The 20397-nt window shown below is 35.3% G+C and overlaps 1 protein-coding gene across 2 annotated transcripts; it reads right to left on the bottom strand.

Moving 5' to 3' along the window:
- Window positions 1–747: 747 nt before the first annotated feature.
- TRA2A (transformer 2 alpha homolog) lies at window positions 748–19437 on the bottom strand. 2 transcript variants are annotated; one of them, XM_016159587.2, is made up of 9 exons: window positions 19221–19437; window positions 10329–10640; window positions 9915–10048; window positions 7196–7361; window positions 5866–6054; window positions 3727–3842; window positions 2200–2331; window positions 1798–1865; window positions 748–1640 (listed from the first exon to the last, which is right to left on the bottom strand). In XM_016159587.2, the coding sequence occupies exons 4-9, from the start codon at window positions 7226–7228 to the stop codon at window positions 1630–1632; spliced, it is 549 nt and encodes a 182-aa protein (XP_016015073.1). In that variant the 5' UTR covers window positions 7229–7361; window positions 9915–10048; window positions 10329–10640; window positions 19221–19437; the 3' UTR covers window positions 748–1629. The 2 variants fall into 2 exon arrangements, with proteins under 2 accessions (XP_016015073.1, XP_016015072.1); XM_016159586.2 differs by lacking the exon at window positions 10329–10640.
- Between the last annotated feature and the right edge of the window lie 960 nt (window positions 19438–20397).

Genomic DNA, 20397 nt, shown 5'->3' on the forward strand with positions numbered 1-20397 from the left:
CTCCCTTTTCCCCTCCTTCCCGTCAGATTTTACTCAAATTTCACCTCAGGGAAGCCTTCAAAGACTGCCATATTTAGACTTGTATCTTTCCTTATTCCATTCTCCTTCCTTGCTTTTTTTTCCATTACCACATATGTAAACACATCTATATGTTCAATTATATTTACTGTTGCTTCATTATGGCTATTCTCTTCCAGACTGTGGCTAATTTACTTTTTGTTGATACACTGCTTTGATATTTAAAGTATTCCCATAGTCCACAGATTAATGTCCTCTTTGGGGCAATGAATCTGTCTTTTAATAACCAGCTTTTCAATAAAGATGTCTGAGGCACTTCAATCCCATAGATCCCATCAGTCTATTACATGGATCATAATAATCTAATTTTATTTCCACTGCTTTGAGGGAGGAAACAAAGTTCATGGTCCTATACTTTTTCATAAAGCTCACCTGAAACATCATCCACCTCTTTGCTAAAACACTGTCTGTCCCCTTATGCCACATTACAGTCATTTAGTGTTATCCTACTAGAATGTGGGCTTCTTGAAGACGTGAACCATCTCATTTATCTTTCCTTTAGCATAGTGCTTGATACTGAATACTATTCAATATTTATGTTGGTCAACAAAAAAGGGGAGAGTAAAATAAATTTTTAGAAGACTGGTTAAAAGACAAGATTATACATTTAGGTTACCAAATCAATCCAGTTATATATTTCCATTGTAACACAATAAAGAGAGAGTCCCATTTTCAAAGAAATTAACTTTTATTTGAAAGGAGACTACTTTTCCCCACACGTATCCTCTAAGAACTCTATACTATACAATAGCCTGCTGCGTAACCATTGTCTCAATACCAAAATTTCTAACAGCAAAGTATACAATTGCTCTAAGTAATAAATAATAAAGGTTGTCCTTCACTGATTAATACTCAAAACTTCAATAAATTCAATACAAAAACCACACTTTAAGTTTTAACAGATTTTAAATACAATATGTTTTATAGGAGTCCACAAGCTTTCTATCTTTAAAAAATGACGTAATTTTTAGGGTTCAAAAATGCCGTTCTTCAAAAGAAATGACCAAGTGTTTTCTTTCATAGCTTCAAACTTTCTACACTCAACTATGTGACTGCTCCATGCCACCCCAGACAAATGTGACAACTGAACTACTTCAAGTGTTACTATTTTCCCCAAAAGAAAGTTAAAAAAGGAGTTCGTCATAAATGCAGATTTCTAATACAATATCTAATACAATATCTAACACAAAAGAAGCTTTAAAAAGATTTTTTTCCCTCATTTGATTAGCCAGGAGTAATTTTCTGTAAAAGCAAAATAAAACAAAAAATATATAAACAAACAAACAAAAAAAAGCACGTAACACCGGGGGTTCTTTTTCACTCAAGATGTTCAACTACTCAAAATGACAATTATATCTTTAAGAGTATAATAAAAGGAATGGAAAACAGCAATACAAGCGACAAAGTATAGATGTTAAATAAACCAAAGATTTTTTTTTTTTAATTCTTTTTTAAGATGTAGAAAGGATTAGAAGCTTAGGGAAATCCGGAATTAAACAACATAAGAGAAAGAGAGAAAAAGAAAAGATGTCCTCAACTGCAATCATTCTATCAATAGCGTCCTGAAAGAGAGAGAAAAAAAAAAGTCAAAATGACAATTAGTTTGATTTGTCTGTTATTTTTCCAAACATTAACAGTTACCATATACCCTAATTTTCTAAAATCAACTATTAATTAGAAATGAGGTTCTTAATACTACAAAAGCACAAGAGTACATACTTGGGCTGTAGGAACGAGACCTTGATCGTGATCTATATCGACTATAGTAAGGAGAAGGTGATCTTCTTCTGTAGGAAATAAAAGATTATTTAACATACACATAATCCACTGAGGCAGGCGAAAAAAAATTTCCTGTCATTCAAAATAATAGACTCAAGATGATAACTATTAAGTTCTCTCTGCAACAACAGTAAATATATGTATGACACAACAAAATATTGGCAAATACAGTTAATTAAACTCTGGTTCTGTTTTGAGAAAATAATATTTTCCCATCTCCTCAAGCAAGCATCATATAAAATCTTTTAATATTTTTATCAATACATAGTGAACATAATTTAAAAGGACCAAATACTACTAATATCATCTAATTTAGACCAGAAACCACAAGTTAAAACTTACCTGTACCGGTAATCATAGTCTTCATATCTGTCATACCCACGCTCATATCCTCTATCATAGTAAGAATCACGTCGTCTGCCACCGCCTCCACCTCCACCACCACCTCCACCACCTCCTCCTCCACCGCCACTACTACAGAAAAATGTTAAAATTGTACATCAACGTTAACAATCATTTCTAGTATCATTTAGTACTGTGGCACTTAAGTGAAATAAAATAAAATGGAGGGAAGACAAGGGAGAAAGGATAACCCTTACATGCCAATTACACCTCCATGTCTTAGCTGGTTGATGCCCATGGTGTTCGGCTTTGGCTTTCTATTCATTACATAAATAATCAGGACTAATTTTACACAACTCTCCAAATTATAAATTGCTCTTCTATTAATGCATTACCCAAATCAAAAGGACCCTTTCAGCAAGGTGAAATGAAGTGTGCTGGGAAACAATACCAAAATGCCCAGATGTGTGTCTTTATGACTAATTCAAAGCAACTTAAAAACATCAAGAACTATAAAGTAACCAACCCTAAACAGCAAAGAGAATTAACGACCTTACACTGAGGTCCAGCACTAAAACAATTTCAAGGTCTAGTGCTTAAACCTCTGGCAGTGATTTCAAACTCTAAGCCCCTCTCTTTGTGTGTTCCCAACTCCTAATCATAGGAACACTTCTTCACTTTAGTTTGACAGATTCTACATTGTCCCCAGTAAGGTTTTAGATGAAACCCTATATTCCTTCTTTCACTTTTAAAAAATAATGTCTTTGATTAAAAAACAAACCAAAAAAACCCACTGTAATAGCCCCCATTTATGTTCTACACAATGTGAAAACTGGTTTTTTTTAAGCATTAATACCCTTCTGCTTACAAAGAGGCTTCTAAAGCCACATAGTAGAAATAGTTTCCTAAAAGCACATATCTGTATAGTAACAAGGAAAAGGCCAACAATGCACTGTAATAGTTTTACTTTATCCACGTGCATATATATTTTATATGTACACACACACACACACACACGAGGATAAATATATATATGCAATTGACCCTTGTGCAACATGGGTTTGAACTGTGCAGGTCCACGTATAGTTTTTTTTTTCAATACCTGTACTGTTTTTGATCTATGGGTTGGGAATCTGAGGATGCAGATGGCTAACTGTATGCACTGACCTTGCTATGTTACACAGGGCACTTGAATATCTTTGGATTCTGGTACCCATCGGGGTCCCAGAACCAATCCCTGGCACATACTGAGGGACTACTAGTTTTTGGGGAGTCAAAAGTTATACATGGTTTTGATTGCAGAAGTCAGTGTCCCTAACTCCCAAGTTGTTCATGGGCCAATTGTGTGTGTGTGTGTGTGTGTGTGTGTGTAAATCAAATGATTCCAAGAATACATACAAATTAAATAACTTTCAATTTCAATTATAGAAAAAAAATAATTTTATCTTTGGACTAATAAAAATTTTGTGGACATTTCTGGTGGGTTTCTGGCTATAACAGTTTAGCTTAGGAAACATGAAATCTTACTGAGTTGGTCTGCCCATGTAGATGCCTGGTGTAGGTGTGTGCGCTCTCTTGGTGATAGAATAATCCACACGAATTCTTCTACCATCCAGCTCCATTCCATTTGCCCTTTCCATAGCCTTTAAAGGAGAATAAACATAAGTCATGCATAATTCATCAAGAAGAAAATACCAAAAATGTAACAAATATAACATTTCCCACTTGAAATTTCAAAAAATTAAAATTCTCTAAACGAACTTATTTTTCAGACAACAAGGGATAGGATTTTACCTATTAATCCCTGCTATGTGCATGACAATAGTATTGAGTTTTCTAAGGTAAATATGGACACTCAAGCAGGCCTGTGCTGAAAGACTTGGGCAGCTACAGCCATAGAGAAGGGGAACTTAACTCAGGGAAGCCTGCGTAACAATTCAGGTGACAGTCTAAACTAGTCAAGCCATTCCTTAGGTAACACACTGCCACCTAGTGAAATATAAAGGAACCTCTATACCAGTCTATAAGTGCTCCTGTCTCTATACCTCCTCCATTCACATTCCCATCTTTGCCTTTTGACACTAATATCAATAAATGCAACATTAACTCAACAACTGCAACAAATTTACAAGAAGTTTTTTGGATATCTTGGTTATTTCTAAATTCACAACTTGATCTCTTGAGAACAGGAATAAACAAAGCACAAATACAGTAGTCTCACTTAACTGCATTTTCAGTTACCCGCAGTCAACCATGGGGCAAAAATATCACATGGAAAATTCCAGAAATATTTTCTAAGTTTTAAATTGTGTGCCATCCCTCCCAGGATGTGAATCATGCTTCTGTCCACTGTATCCATGCTGTATGAGCTACTCTGTGCCCATTAGTCACTTACTAGCCATCTTGGTCATCATATCAACTATAGCAATATCACAGCGCTTATGTTCAAGTAACCCTTATTTTACTTAATAACAATCCCGAAGCACAATAGTGATGCTGGCAATTCAGAGAAGCCAAAGAGGACCTGTAAAGAGTGCTTCTGGGCACCAACTGCGGGTCTTGGAATATATCCCTCATAGAAAGAGGAGACTACCATATATGATAGTAAAAGAAAAAAACAGAAAAACAAAAAACAAAACAACGTAATACTGACAAAACAATGAGTGCCTATTAGAATGTCTATTACATGAATGACTTATAACCCAAAGTATTCCAACCTCAGCACTACTGACATTTTGAGACTGCTAATTTTATGTTGTGGGTGGCTATATGTGCATTGTAAGATGTTCAGTATCACCTTTGGCCTATATTCACTAAATGCCAGTAGCCTCTATTACTTTCTAAAGATAACATAACATTCACTATGATTGCCTGTGTTGCAATCAAGTACTTGTTGATGCATAAAGCAATAATGACCTATATGCAACTATTGTCACATGTAAAATGGTACAAAAATGTCAGTACTTGCCATTTATTAAGGTTTGACAAAACCTTAACAATGAGCTTCAATTTCCTTAAAATGAAATTTTCTAACTCGATTTCTATAAACTTAAAGAGAACGCAAGCCTACTGCTTCCTTTACAATCCAATGTCTAATACATTAGAGCAGCACAATTTCAAATCATTGCCATTGATCAGACTCATTCTGTTAGGCAAATTAAGAATGGTACTAAACAAAAATCAAAAAGTGCCAATTTTTTTCCATGTATTATTTTTCAATTATATAACAGAATGATAGATGAGTATTGAGAATAGGAAAACGAAGCTCTACACATGGGGAACTAATCAGGCACAAAATTAAACAGAATAAATCTAAACATCACAATTCTGAAAAGTCAATTCAATCGTTTGCTTGGAACATGAACAAGGATTATTCAAAAGAGCACACAGTTCACTTCTTCTATTAACTCGAATACATACATCTCACTTTATAAGGCCAGATTTCAATCAGGGTATGCCTATAGTAGGAGGTATTAGCTGGAAAGTAAAACTGACTGTTCCAACTGTAAAACCGAAAGGCAGAGTTTGAATCAGGTCCGTAATGAAAGAGGACATAATATTTATGGAACTGAAGTCTATTAATCAACTTTTAATAGTAACTCAATACTATAATCATGCATACCAAAATATTTTCAAATTGACACGTAATTATAAAAACAAAATTACCTCCTTTGAGTCATCTATTCTCTCAAAATAAACAAAAGCAAATCCTCTTGATCGTCCAGTTCGCTGATCATAAACCACATTGACACCACTCAGTGGTCCATATCGAGAAAACACTTCACGAAGATCTCTCTCTGTTGTGTACAAACTGAGGCCGAACACTCCAAGACAAGTATTGGGATCTGGATTCGCCTGCAGCATAAAGACATCATTTAATTTTAAGCTCCAAATTAAAGTAAAAATTAAAACATAAATATTTTTCATAGAACACCTCATCCAATACAAAGATTATATTGTTTCAAGTGACTTGGAAATAACTGAAGAGGGAAAAAACCAGATGAGCCATGTCCTACAGTTCGCAACACACCACTTAGGCCTTTCCTGAAATATACAACCTGAATAAAAACAACCCTATGCTCTAGTCCAGCAATTCTTACAATGTATCCTAAGAATTCATCCTTAAGTTTAATGCCATATTGCTAGTTTATTAAAATGCTTTATATCTCTTACAGATTTGCACTTAATCTGACTTTATCTGTGATTGCTGATTTGACTTTCCTCCCCATTTTTATTCTTTAGCAGACTCCACCACAATTAAATGACACAGTATCACATGGAAGAAGCACAGCATAGCAGTTAAGCACAGGAGCGTCAAGAGTCGGGTTGCAATCTGGGCTTTGCCTGTTATCCAAAAAACAAATAAACCCCAATATCGAATACCCAAGACTCCATTTCCTTATCTATATAACAACTAGCCACACGGAGATGTATTAAATATATTAAAGAACTCTGCACAGCGCTAAACACCACAAGTGCTAGTTATTACTAATTTTTGGTATTTCTTTGCTGCCCATTCCCCACCTACTGTAAGATTTTTTATCTCAATATCTCAATTCGGTTTATGCTTTCCATTTTAATTCTTGGAACATACCATTTCTTCCCCAATTTCATTTAACTACTCTAAAGTCGTGAAAAGAAAATATACTTCAATATTCGTACACTCAAGGATGTTTCTGGTATACCACTTTTAAACAATGGTCTAGGCTCTCATAAAAGCAAGATATTATGCTATGACTAAACAGACATGAAAGACTGTTTTCATTAATTTATTTTCATTTTTTTTGCCTTCGATTTTTTTTTTTTATAGTTTCAATTATACAGTACAATGGTGAGACATTTATGCAATGATTCCCCCGATTACTCTATATTCCCTCTGGTTCTACATAATCATTACCGTACTGCTGTCTGCAAGTCCCTATATGCTGGGCTACTCCCCATCCTTGTGATCATCTATCAGCTACCAAGTTTTTATTAACTTTTAAAAACCACTTACCCTGCTGCCTGTATGTCTTCTCCGGTTAGACATTGGAGAATGACTTCGGCTCCTCCGACGCCGGTATTCTGGTGTATATGACCTACTTCGAGATCGTCTCCTGTGAGAGTGAGAATGGGATCTGGATCGAGTGTAACGTCTATGAGAATGCCTCCTTGACCTCGACCTTTGAGAGAAATAAATTTAGGTAAAAATACTGAAACAAAATGGCTAATGCCAAGGACCTATACATATATCTGTTTATTCTCAGCTCCTTTCTCTTTTCTGAGGAAAGGGTATTCTTCCTTTTATCCTCTTAATCACTACAATAGGACTTTTATTCTTAGTCTGGCCCTTCTACAGTCTCTCTTTTCACTCTACCTTACAAGCATGTTAGACAAATACTCTAAGATTCCACTTATATGAGGTATTTAGTAGTCAAAATCATTAAGACAGAAAGTAAAATGATGGTTGCCAGGGGTTGTGAGAAGGGGAACATGGGGAGTCATTGTTTAATTGGTAGAGTTTCAGTTTTACAATATATGAAAAGTTAAGATAGATGGTGATGGTTGCACAACATGTGAATGTACGTAATACCACTGAATTGTAATGGTTAAGACTGTAAATCTTATGTGTATTTTATCACGAAACCGACAAAAGAAACCACCATCACTACCACAATAAAACCCTTTGACTAAACCACTTATTACTTTCTCAATATAGTTCTATATTCCCTTCACTGTTAAGTATCATTTCCTTTCCAATCTTTCTTTAGCCTGCTGCAATCTAGCAACTACTAAATTAGTTCATTAAGCCCATTTAACCTAATGGTCTTCATTTCTTCAAGCTTTCTATAGCATCTCACCCATCTCTCCACTAATTCCTAGTTCATCTCCTATCCGATTATTTCTACTTGCTCTCAGACAATAATCTTTCTTAGTCCATTAATGCAACAATTTATTTCCTATTCACATGACCCATCCTTAACTAAACACCCAGACAGTAGTGATGACAGTCATACAAAATAACTTCTATAAGGCATTCAATAAATGTTACGAAAGCTAAAGGCCAGAAAGTTTAAAGAGAGCACATGGGTATAGGGAATAAAACAAACAAGAGAAGACTGTTTAAAAAAAAGAATGCTAACAATAAAGCTGAGAGACTTAACAGACTTCACTAGTTAGAAAGGGGAACAGTGTCCTAGGAACAAGAGCAAAGGTTCCCTGAAAAGACATAGAGATGTAATCAGAGAATTGCAAAACAGTACAATCTACAAGGAATTAGAATACTTACAAAGGAAGTAATGAGAGTAAAGATTAGGTAAGGACTGAGACAACATTGTGTAAAAGCCTATCAAGCTGAGGGTAGAGATTTACTGAAAGGGACAAACAATTAAAGGCTTCTGAGTGGGAACAAAAATTACAAAATGAGTGGTTTACTATCTAAAAGAAATCAATCATTTGGAGGTGGGGAATGGGATAGGGTATGTTTAAAGAAAATCTGTGTTCGTGCAAGAATCCCAAACAAGATACTTCCCATTTTCTTTAGCACTAATTTACAGCCTCAATAAAAATAAATAAATAAATAAAAACAAAAAATGTCATTTAAAATACCAATGGTTACTTTTAAATAGTAATGAAAACTGAGACATTAATTTGAAACCCTTCAGGAGTACTCACCTTTTCTCTATTTGGACAGTGACAAGTATTATGAAACAAATTAAAGGAATAAACAGAGTCCATGCTATTTAATGTTTTGGTGTTAAACATGGGCAGAGAAGAGAATCAAGTAATAAGTGAATACCCGAAGGAAGAGAATCCTAGGCTGAAGTCAGTAAATGTAAAGGTCCTTAAATGAAAATACCTTCATTTCCATTTCTATACCCAAATTCTATGCAGTGCTATTCTTCACATATAGATTTAATTAAACAGGGTGGTTAGCAAATCAAGCACTAGGCTGGATCTTGATTATAATATAGAAAAAGATATAGCTGTGAACCTCAAGAAAAATCGTTTTTTAAATGATTCTTCTGTTTCATGCTCCCTTGCAAGCAGACTCTCTCCAAAAACATCAACTATGTCTCTAATCAAGAAATGATAATAGTTTATTAAACTAACTGCCCCAGGCTGTTTTTACCTTTTTCCCACTCCAGTACACCAGGGACATCTGATACAGTGAACCTTGCAGTGGTTCACTAACAAGTTTTTGTGGTTGTCAGTCGAGGTGGTAATGGCAGGGGCTCTGGGTCACCCAGGGATACCCCCCCCACCCCAAATTACATCCAACTAGCATTCTACACTGGACCTACTACAGTCAGAATCTACTAAAGGATGTAGGAACGTGAATCTTGAAAAGCTTCTCAAATCATTCTGATAACCAAGTACAACATATACATATCAACTTTCTCTGTTTTAAATTACATGCCAAGTTAACTTTATGTTGAGCAAATATTATTGAAATAAGATCAAGCAATAATTCTCAAATGCTAAGTACATTTAAATCAATTGACACAATGTTTCAATAGCTAGTATCTGACATATTAATTGGGCTTAGAGATGATTCTACCTTATGTAAGTCTTTGTCTAGAATGTATTATTTATTTCTAAACTCCACAATTTTGAGTTCAGAGTCTTTGGTGAAATTTTTATACAAAATGCAGCAGAAATGAGGGATTTAGCAAAAACCACTTTGCCCTGAAAAATACAAAGAAAGAACTTCAAGTATTATTTTCAACACATACCTGGATTTTGATCTTGATCGAGAATGGGATTCAGAATGTTTGGAAACCCTTGATGGACTACGAGATCCTGACCTGCTCTCCGATTTTACACGAGCAGGAGTTCCCGTTGGAGATTTTGACTGAGAGCGAGACTCCTAACAAAGAAGACAGTATTACAAATGGCACTGGTCACGTAGATGCCTAACACCTAACATTTAAAGTACCGTAATTATTTATATTGATTGCTCCTGAAAAACAAATGGTTAGGCAACACCCTCCAGAAAAAATTTCAGCTCATTAATAACCCATTGTTAATACTGCTAACTGTCCTCAATAATTCCCTACTTGAACCAGAGCACCAATTCTCTATTAACTAAGTAATCATGCAAATTCATCTACAACTTGATCATACAGACACTGGAACATAAACCATACATTTACTTAACCTAGGACCCATTCATTCTTCCAGATTCTTTTAATTCTACTTCACTCTTGCTTTCTACTTCTCTTCATTCTTCATTGAGTTTTTCATTTTTCATACTTCGTGTATTCTTCCCCAATTCAAACAATTCAAAATAGCCTTAAAAAAATATTCAAGTGCTTCTATCTGACCAATCTTCTGTTCAATTTTTTCCCCCATTCAATTTTAATTTTCTGATCTTTAATACTTTTCATTAGCCTTCTTTTATCTTGATTTATCTTCCACATTCTTGGAAAAAACTCTTCAATTTCTTCACGAACATTAACCTTAATGGAAAAAGAACATTTAGTATATTTAAGCACGTGGGGATTATAAAACTCTGCTGGAGTTCAGAATGTTATCTACCAAATGGAAAAGCCAGCAGGTAAAGTGCAAATAACTAGTTTATTTAAAAAAAAACAATTTTATAATCTTTAAAATTGTTCAAAAGTCTAGTTTCTAAAAATTAAAGAGAATTTACTGAATTTCTCTAAATGTTTTCACCATACTCTTCACCCTCCTCCCCTTTCATGTTTCATCCTAGTTCCTAAAATGGGAACAATTTTAATATAAATACTTAATTCAAACATAAATCTAACAGTAACTGTAATCCCCCCACCTGTGCTTTACATTTTCACTAATTTATAACCTGAAGAGTCTTAGTAATCTTAAAATAAGCTTCCACTAAGCCATGCTAAGATATCAAAATATAGTTAAAGCAAAGCATCCTAGGCTGAAATATTTGTACAAACCCATCTAAACTCAAACATTATAGGACAAATGCTGGGGTTCAAAGCAGAAAAAAAATGAGTAAAATTATTAACATCTCCCAACCTTAACCACTATCTTTGCTTACTCTGACTTAACCAGAAAGGTATGTTCTTAAGTAAAACAAGCATACTGAGAAAAGAAAGGGGTAAAGAATGAAATTCTTAAAATTTCCCCCTTGGCTTGTGAAGTTATGCTTTTGCAACTGTGCCATTTCAAAACTCTGTATTATCCATTAAGTATCATATGTACAAGGAAGTATTACAAAATTATAACATGGTCTTTTATTTTTTGATCCCACCATTTTGTTCATAGTTTTTACATATTTTATGCAGTTATGCATATTTGTACTCCCTTCAGTGTCTATATCCTACGCCAGAAAACTGGCTTCTGAAAAAGTTGAATATGAATCAAAACTTTCCAATCAAATGCTTTAAAAATGATTACCCCCCCCCCACTTTTAATTTGATAGATATATGAAGCACTTATGACTAAAGTAGGAGGGACAGTTTGGTTTCCCTGTCCACTTAAGCCCCTTGATTAGTAGAGTAAATAATTATTCCAATTTCACACCATTTTCATTTACTCCATAAACCTACCATGCAATTTCCTTAAAACTTTTACTTTACTTCAAGTTTAATGTCAAAAGACATATTTATTAATAATTTTACATAATTCTACTAAGCATATTTATTTTTTCAGATGAAAATAAAACTGAAATATATAGCTACCTTCTGTTTAATATTAATATTAATATTAACATTTCTCATTCAGCTACACACAATAAAGTCTTTCACCACAACTCACTCTCTCTAAATTCCTGAACAGATGCCTGGAGTAGGCACTGCAATTTAGGCCTTTTCATTCACTGAAACTGTAAAACTGGCATTATTTACTATTTAGTATGGCTATTTGCTTGTCTTGAAATCTCACAGGCTGGTTCATTAACCAAGCTGATATGACAATCTTCCCTTCTCTCTTGGCTTTCTCTTCTATAAAACAGATCCTCTGGTACAACATTCATTTATGCTACTGTTGAATAGCAGTAGATGGAATAACATCTATAAACATCACCACAGCCCTTGTTATACATACATAATAGAAAGCTTTGTGCTGTGACACTGTAAAACCTTTAGTTTTACTAGAATAGAAATAAAAATCTTATACAAATGTATGTGTACATTTGATTTTCGAGTCTTCCATCATAAACGTAATAATTGAAAATTATTCAAGAGCAGTGAAAATGACCACATCTTAGGAATTAATGTAAACAAGGTAACTCAGTAACATCTTAAATTTTATATCCCTTTTCTGGCATAGCAACTTATTGGGGGGAAAAAAATGCAATTTTCCTTTTAGTCTGTCAACAAAGCATTAAGACGTAAAAGAATACTTTCCAAAAGACATCAGCATATTTCAAAAGGCGGCTTGCTTTTTATTATTCAAGGTGTCCTAAATACCTGATCTCTTTTGTTGCCTACCCTTTAATTTTTGCATCAGGGAAACCTAAACCTGCATAAATTTCTTCATGGAAACATTCAAGGTTAAGTAGTAGTCCTCTTAATTCCTCTTTAACTCCTAGTTACAAAGCTGTCACTACTGGTTTAATTTCCCCAATTTTGAGACTAGACTTTAAAAAGGTAAATCAATAACTGTCAGCAAACAAACTACAAAGCATAAAATGAACTTTCATTTCTTCAGTTTTTTCTATAATACCAAAAAAATGGTCACTTTAGAGCGACTTATTTCTCAAAAGCTGGTACAAAATATTCTCACTGAACTGTGCATTAGAAACCAGGCTAAATAAGTCTTTAATGAATAAATGCTAGATTATCCTTTTCTACCTTTTACTGGTAACCAAATCATATCATGAATTTAAATCTTAAACAGGCTTCCATTATACTTTAAGTACTATAAACTAGAAGCCAGGCAGAAAGTTCTCACAGTACAACTTGCTTAAATGATGTGTTTGTTCTTTTAACTATTCTTCATCATCGAGGTATTTCTTGTGCTATCTGAAGGATGGGGGTGGAGGGCCTAGTTAGCCACAAATATTAAGAAAGTTAAGAGTATTCAATAAAGCAGTCTAAGAACCATCTTTCTTTTCTGTGTTAAAATACAGTTGTATGTTACACACTGAAAATAACCGCCAACAACCATATACTATTTTAACCAGGAAAAACGGTTATTGAATATATGCACACAGTTGCAGAATATGAATAATTCCTACAGTAAGCAATAACTGCAGTCTTTTAATACAGCTAGTGTATTATAGGTGGAAAAAATTCCAATATATATGCTTAGTACTTAAAGCCCATTGAAATAAACAACCAATGTTAAATTCTATGCTGTAATCCATTCTAATATTATGACAAGACAAATTTAAATTTTATGCCAAGTAATAGTACCAAGTTTACACAAATTTAAGTCTATCTGAATAGAGTATAAGGGTTTAAAACAAACTTTCTCAAGTGTATTTTCCTGCTAGTTAACGATATTGGAGATCTAGTTTCACAGACGTACACTATTGAATTTAGGTAAATTTTAAGTCCAAAGGGCAGGGTACTTAAATTACTCAAATAACTTTTAATATTTATTGTACTCCTGCATCCTTTCTCTTGAGTATATGACAGGCTGCTTCTTTTACAGACTCTTAGGTTATAGAAGAAATACTCCCAGTCTCTTAACCCATAACTGCTATAAGAGTAATTCCTTTAAAAGAGAATACTAACTCCTCTGAACATTAGCTATTTCTAAATAATTTTCCTTTATTAAGGTTACACCTGTATAATGCATTCTGAGGGAAGTTAAAGAGGTCTTTGTACCTACAAAGGTACACAGATATTCTAACACTATATGAGTCTATATTCTCTAAAGTTTGGAATAACTTTGGGAATGCTAAACAAAGAACTGGCACTTATACAGCTATAATCAAATTTAAACTCATGTCACAATTGTGAAATTACCTGTAAAATGATAATCTTTTGTACAAATTTTAAATGTGGCTCATAAACAGGCCAATTGTTATGTCCAGAAAGCTAGTGTATAAGTGACAATTTCAAAGGTATAGAAAACAAGTTTATAAGGATTAAAATTATTAGTATATTAAAAACTAATAATAGCAACTAAAAGCAAATGATGAGCCTGTTTCAGAATTCTCTACTTACGTTCTCATCCTGTCATAAAGCATTTATGAATCTTGAGTACTAAGCCTTAGTTCAAAGGAAAAGTCAACTTTTCCTCTGCTTCAGATTGGTCAGGCCTAGTCACTCACACCTTTGGTGAAAATCATGAGGCAATAAGGACTAAACACAACTATATATGGCAGTAACATAAAGTAGGGGAAACCATGTTTCCTTTCATCATTCCTCTCAACTTTCTTTTACGAAGTTTACTGATTCTTTTCCTGATCTGATCATTCCCATTTTTCTCACCTCCAATTGTCCTGCTTAACCTTTAAGAACATATGAAAAAAATCAGTATTAACTCACTTAGCATGTGAATATATACTTTTTATAAGGGTAAGTTACTTGATGCCTAAGCACCAACAGATACTACAAAGAGGTTTTCACACAAGTTCTAGGAATCTATTATGCTGATTATTCATGGCCATTTCATACTTACACTCCGCATCTTATACTACACATATTATACCACAGGTAAATAATCTCAGTTCATTTACAGAATTAAGTCCATAAAATTTATTTGTATTTTTCAAGTGGCTTTCATTCCTAATACTTAAATCTCTTGATATTCTTTCAGATCCCAAGACTATTTTATTCTTTTTAGGGATGGTAAAATCATAAGCACCATCTATGATTAATTTGTAAAATTACAGTTATGTACTGGGCATAATTAGTTGCATTGCTCCCTTTAAAAATTCTACCTTCTACCTGTATTGAGCAAATCAACATCCTTCGATGAAAGAATCTCAAATATAAAAATTTGGGCATTAAAATATTTCCTTAAGCTTACAAAATATTTGCTGAAATGATGGGAAGATAAAAAAAAAGCATTAAAATTGGATAATGAGCGTACTTAACTTTAGGAAGATAAATTAAATCCAAGACAAGTAAGACTATCTCAAGTTTATTACAGCCCCTACTATAAGGAAGCCTTACCCTTTTATAACTTGATGTAATGAGAGAGGAAATTAAATTGCTGAAGAAGCTGAACTAAGATTTTTTTTGTATTTTTTTTTCCTAGGAGAGAGGGCAAAACTCATCGATACTCATACTTATTTTAAAACTTCGTCAACAGAAAAATTTTAAACCCAGTTAAGAATTTTCTTTTAAAGGAGCCAGCCAGTCACCAAGCTGGGTTTCGAATAGCGCTGTCATCACCCCTATTATTACAAAGAAGAAACAAACCTTCCTCTATTTCTGCTGTTCAGCAAAATATCAACACATACAAATTTAGTTCCAAATTGGTACAGATAAATTTGTGTTTTCCTCGTCACTTTTACCATCCAATCTTATATATTAAGGGGAACCCCAGGAGTCTCCTAAAATAAGTAGGAACAAGCTCTGAAAAGGGGGCAAGAATTAGTATTTTTCCTCTTCAACTGTACTATAAAGCATAGACAATTGTAGAATTATAAGACAGACCCCTACATAAGAAAAAATCAATAACCCCTGTTAAAAACACGGGACCATTGTATAAGAAAAAAATTGGACTCAATGTTTTCTAAGTTTTGTTAAAAAAATTAAGGAAATAAAACAAATAAGGAAAGTTTAATTTCCACTCCTCTTAACTTCTCTAAAGAACACTAATTTCCTTCTTTAAATATTTCAGCTGAGCCTTGTTGCTCCTCCTGTACCAGTTTCTCTGTTCTTTGCTAAAATTCTTTTCATTATGCTACTCCCAGAATTAAGAACCCAGAGATGACTTTTACTGCACACTGGATTAAATCCGAATTCCTAAATCTAGAATTAAAAACCCTTCATCATCTGACTGCATATTTAGTCAAATCTACCATCTTTCACTATTCAGCTACCTACTCATTGTCACACCCATATATTCATTTCCCTAATCATAAAATCCAGTGTAAGTTTTACATACTAGGTAAAGCTTTCCCTTTCCCAGAGCTCACAAAACTGCTTGGCTGCATTTTTCTGAATTCCCTATTAATTCCATCATAGTACTTGATTATATACTTACTTTTACCCAGATTTGAGCTGTCAGTCATCTCAAATTTAAGACTTCCAGTTCTCCTACCCTGAAGAACACCTGGCCTTTTTAGTGAAAAGGCAGATGTTCAACAGTTTCGCCTCAGGCAGAAGGGAATTTTGGTTGCTTAACTCTTGAGGTTACTCATAACTAAATTCAATTACGTTTTCTTCCCTAAAATTCTTTTACTCCAGTCCTTTAAAATGAAACAGACAGTAATCTATAAAGGTAAAATTTAGCTCCTATAACTGTTTTTAGCAAAATCTATTGATGGCTCTGAGACACTGAAGTACAGTGCACTCTTTTAAAAAAAGTTAATTAAAATACATACAGCATAGGTAACTATGCAAAGAGCAAATGACTAGGATCTGTGTATTTCAGGTTCTTGGCTGCATGGTACTCTAGCTCTTGAAAAATTGTGAGCAGTAACTTGGAAAATATATCAAAGATTTGGGTAAAGGAGACGTAGATTCTAAAATTACATAAAAGTAGAAACTACTACCATTAGCCCTGCTTCTTTAATATGTTCTGCAGTCTCTAGGTACTCTCTAATTCTAACATCTTTTCAGTAAAAGGGGTTGATATGCGCTGTTTACATAAAGCAAATGAAATCTGAATACTGACCTAACAATGTTTTCCTTAATTTATTTCAGTTAAAAGTCTTTAGTATGACAATCACTTTAACACCTCAAAAACATCATTTGAAAATCCTTTTCTGAGTCTTTAAATGGTTATTACATTTAGATACAAAAATAATAACACAATAATTGCATTCTATAAAAATTTTAAACTACTCTTTGTGCTTAGCAGAAAACAGATCACTGTACTTTAAAAACCAAAAGCACTAGTGAATTGCTTTAGGAAACATTTTTTTAAAAAGCACATTCTCAGAAAAGCAGGCATTCTTCAACGAATTACAAATAAAGACAATTACCTCAACCTACCAAAAAAATCAAAAAAGACATAAGTCAGTTTGGGGTATTCATTATTCAATCTACTGACTTCACTCGCTCTGAAGTACGATTTGGTATTATGTATGAAAAATATTTTCTATGACCACAAACACTAAGGAAGGTGGGTAAGTTGACAATTATCCAGAACTTGCTCCATTCCTTGACTTGATGACTAATTAAAAAATAAGAACTTAAAAGGGAAACAGGGTCTCAAATAGCAGTCCTCACTTCCCCACTCCAAATAAAACCAAACATTAACAAAATATTTTTTGTACCAAAGTTAATTTTAAGAAAATTAATGGACAGCAAAATTCCTTCTCCTAACTACCTAACATTTTCAAAATAAACAGCAGCTTACAACGACCACCAAATATTTTTATTCCATGATTTAAAATAGTTTTGTTGGGACAATCAATACCCCATTCCATAAAATGAGGAGGTCCGACTACCAATTTATATCCATGCTCCAGATTTTATTTTCAAAAACCAATTTTAAAGGCATAAAAAGTAGTCTTTTTGTTTCTAATCTATTTAAATGTCTTTCCTCAAAAAGAACAAAAACCTAAATCGACCTTCTAACTGTCGGGTTCCAGGTGTTTATATTAAAAAAAAAAAAAAAAACACCACCAACACCACCAAAATGCATTTCATCCAGCATACATCGTAAGTGTTTTTTATCCGTTTCCCCTAGCGACTAGAATACCAACACAATTGCCGGAACATGCCGCCTGGGGACTGTGTTTTCTTTTCAGGGTTTCACCTTGATTCACTCCCACCAACTTCCACTACGAGTTAACTTCGGAAATGTAACTCAAACGTTATAGAGTTCTATTGGTAAAAGTTCTAGTACACTTAACCTTAGGATAACGTATCTTTGTGATGTTTATATTCATGGACTCAAAATAATGAAAATCTTTAAGCCCTCTTTGCTGGGGGATGAGTCGATAAAAGAAACAGGAGAGGGCCTGTAATTTTCAGGTAACGTTTTGAGTTGAGATTTATTATAAATTGACCAGATGTTTTTAAAATACTAAGCCATGACTTTGTTCAGTTATGTAAGACTAAGAAGATTCCTGTTCTGTTTGTTTGTTTGTTTGTTTGTTTTACCGTAAAAACCTGTAAAGGAGCGGTCAGTTTTTAGATGAAAGGTCACAGGAAGAAAATCATTAGAAGTTGAGATATAAAGAAGGAAAACAACCCAACATCAAGGAATTAGAAAAATAAGGCGTTATGGCATTTCCACATTCATTTTGAAATGAAAGGAAAAGTAGAAGGGACATTAAGGGAAAAGGGCTCCTCGCGTAGTTTTCCCCTCACAGCTCTCGTCTTAAGAACGCTTAAGGGTCGGTGCGGTCGTTGACTAACCACTTCATTGGGCTCGTCCCACCTTCAACCTCAAGGCTTTCGCCTTTATAGACGCAACGCCGCCGGTTCCAACAGAGACGCGGCCGCTCACTGCAATAGAGAGCCAAGGAGACACAGGCCCCAGCTAGTCCCACGCCAGGTTCTCCCCGCCCGGACGACAGCCCCACGCACTTTCGACCCCGAGACCCTCTACGATGCTCAGGGTCGCAAGAAATGCCACCGCAGGAAACACCTACCACTATCCGGCCGGAGGGGAACTCCCGGTCGTCTCCTCCCGCCCCGCCGCCACCGCGACCCACACCTCGCAACAGAGATAAGGAGCCTCAGGGGTGGGGAGCAGGGAAGGTGCACTGCTGAGGGAAATCCAACCCAGGAGTCCAGGTATCAGTCAGATTCCAAAAAAAAGGGGGAGGGAGTTATCCATGGTGTTTGGGGCAGGAGTGGAACCCAGAAGCCATCTTGGGATGATAGGAAGCAACCGCGATGGCTCCAGAGGCTACTCCCCGCGGGCCCCCGCAAGACTCCCCGCAACCCTGCCCGACCGCGCCCGTCCCCGTGAAACCCCGAGCATCGGGCCGCCGCCGAAGACGGCTCCCGCGGCTTTGTACTCACTCTGCCCTCGAAGTTGTTCTCCTCTACATCACTCATGTCGGCCAGGCGCTCCCCAGAATTAAATAAGAGACAAGTCTCGGCTTGAGGGCCAATGGCCTTATCAACCCGCTCACTGGACCGTGGGGAGAAGGAAAGAGTCGGCAACAACGGCCGCTCCACTCCACTCCCACTCGGTCACAGGATCCTGCAAGATGGCGCCGGGGCCGCCAGAAACCTTCTGGCCGAGCTAGTGCGTAGCGTAAGGGGGCGGTGCCTCGTGACGTCACGGGCCCCGCCTCCCGCGAGGCTTTGTTGCCTTCCCGGCCTAGTCCGCAGGTTGGCGTAGATCCCTAACCTGGGCGCGTCGAAGCCTGACCCCTACCGTTTACCTCCAAACTTAAGACACTTTTCGATTGCGTTAGTCCTTTTTACGGTTTTCAGTCACCGGATGAACTTTTACTGACCTTGGCCCCTTTATCCTTTTATGTATTTTCTAAGTGGATTCTGATGGCACAGAAAAAAACAGGATGCGTATAGAGTTAATTAAAAGGCTTTTACTTTGGGGTGTTTTTAGCATGATTACTTTTCTTCAACATTTGTACTTTGTAGTACTATCGAAGTAATGCATGCACAGATGGGGTTATAATGGAAAGTCACAGTTGCTTGCCTCACTACTCTCTGCCCCTAGTCCCTTCTAGAGACAACTGTGTCAATTTTATTTTTTCATAATGCTTAGTCCCTACTACTCTTTCTGATTTAGATATTTCCTTATAGCTTCATAGCCAAGACCGCCCAAATTTATCTACTTGATTCCCAATCATGGTAATAATTTCTGAGGTGATTTGAGCTTTATTTGTGTTTTGCAAATTTTAAGGTTAGTATCTTTATAAAGTTTTTTTCTCATACTTTTTGACATGGACTTTCAACCTCAGTTCTGTTAGGGAAGTTAATTGGACATGAATATGAAGATTGCTACTCTTAGGGCAAGATTTCAAGATTTTACTATGTCTGCTATTGATAGAGCTAAACATTTAAAAAAGGTGTCAAACTTTATAATCAGGGAATCAGGCTGATAACATCTGAACCTCCCAATCAATCCTTGCACCCCTAAAAGTGGGACAACCAGATATGATACATCTCTTGATGTGATACAGTGGTAACTACATAGCACCTTGTATGAAGTATTCATGATTCTCCA

The sequence above is a fragment of the Rousettus aegyptiacus genome, unplaced genomic scaffold (assembly GCF_014176215.1).
Source record: "Rousettus aegyptiacus isolate mRouAeg1 unplaced genomic scaffold, mRouAeg1.p scaffold_m13_p_13, whole genome shotgun sequence".
NCBI classification, from domain to species: Eukaryota; Metazoa; Chordata; class Mammalia; order Chiroptera; family Pteropodidae; genus Rousettus; species Rousettus aegyptiacus.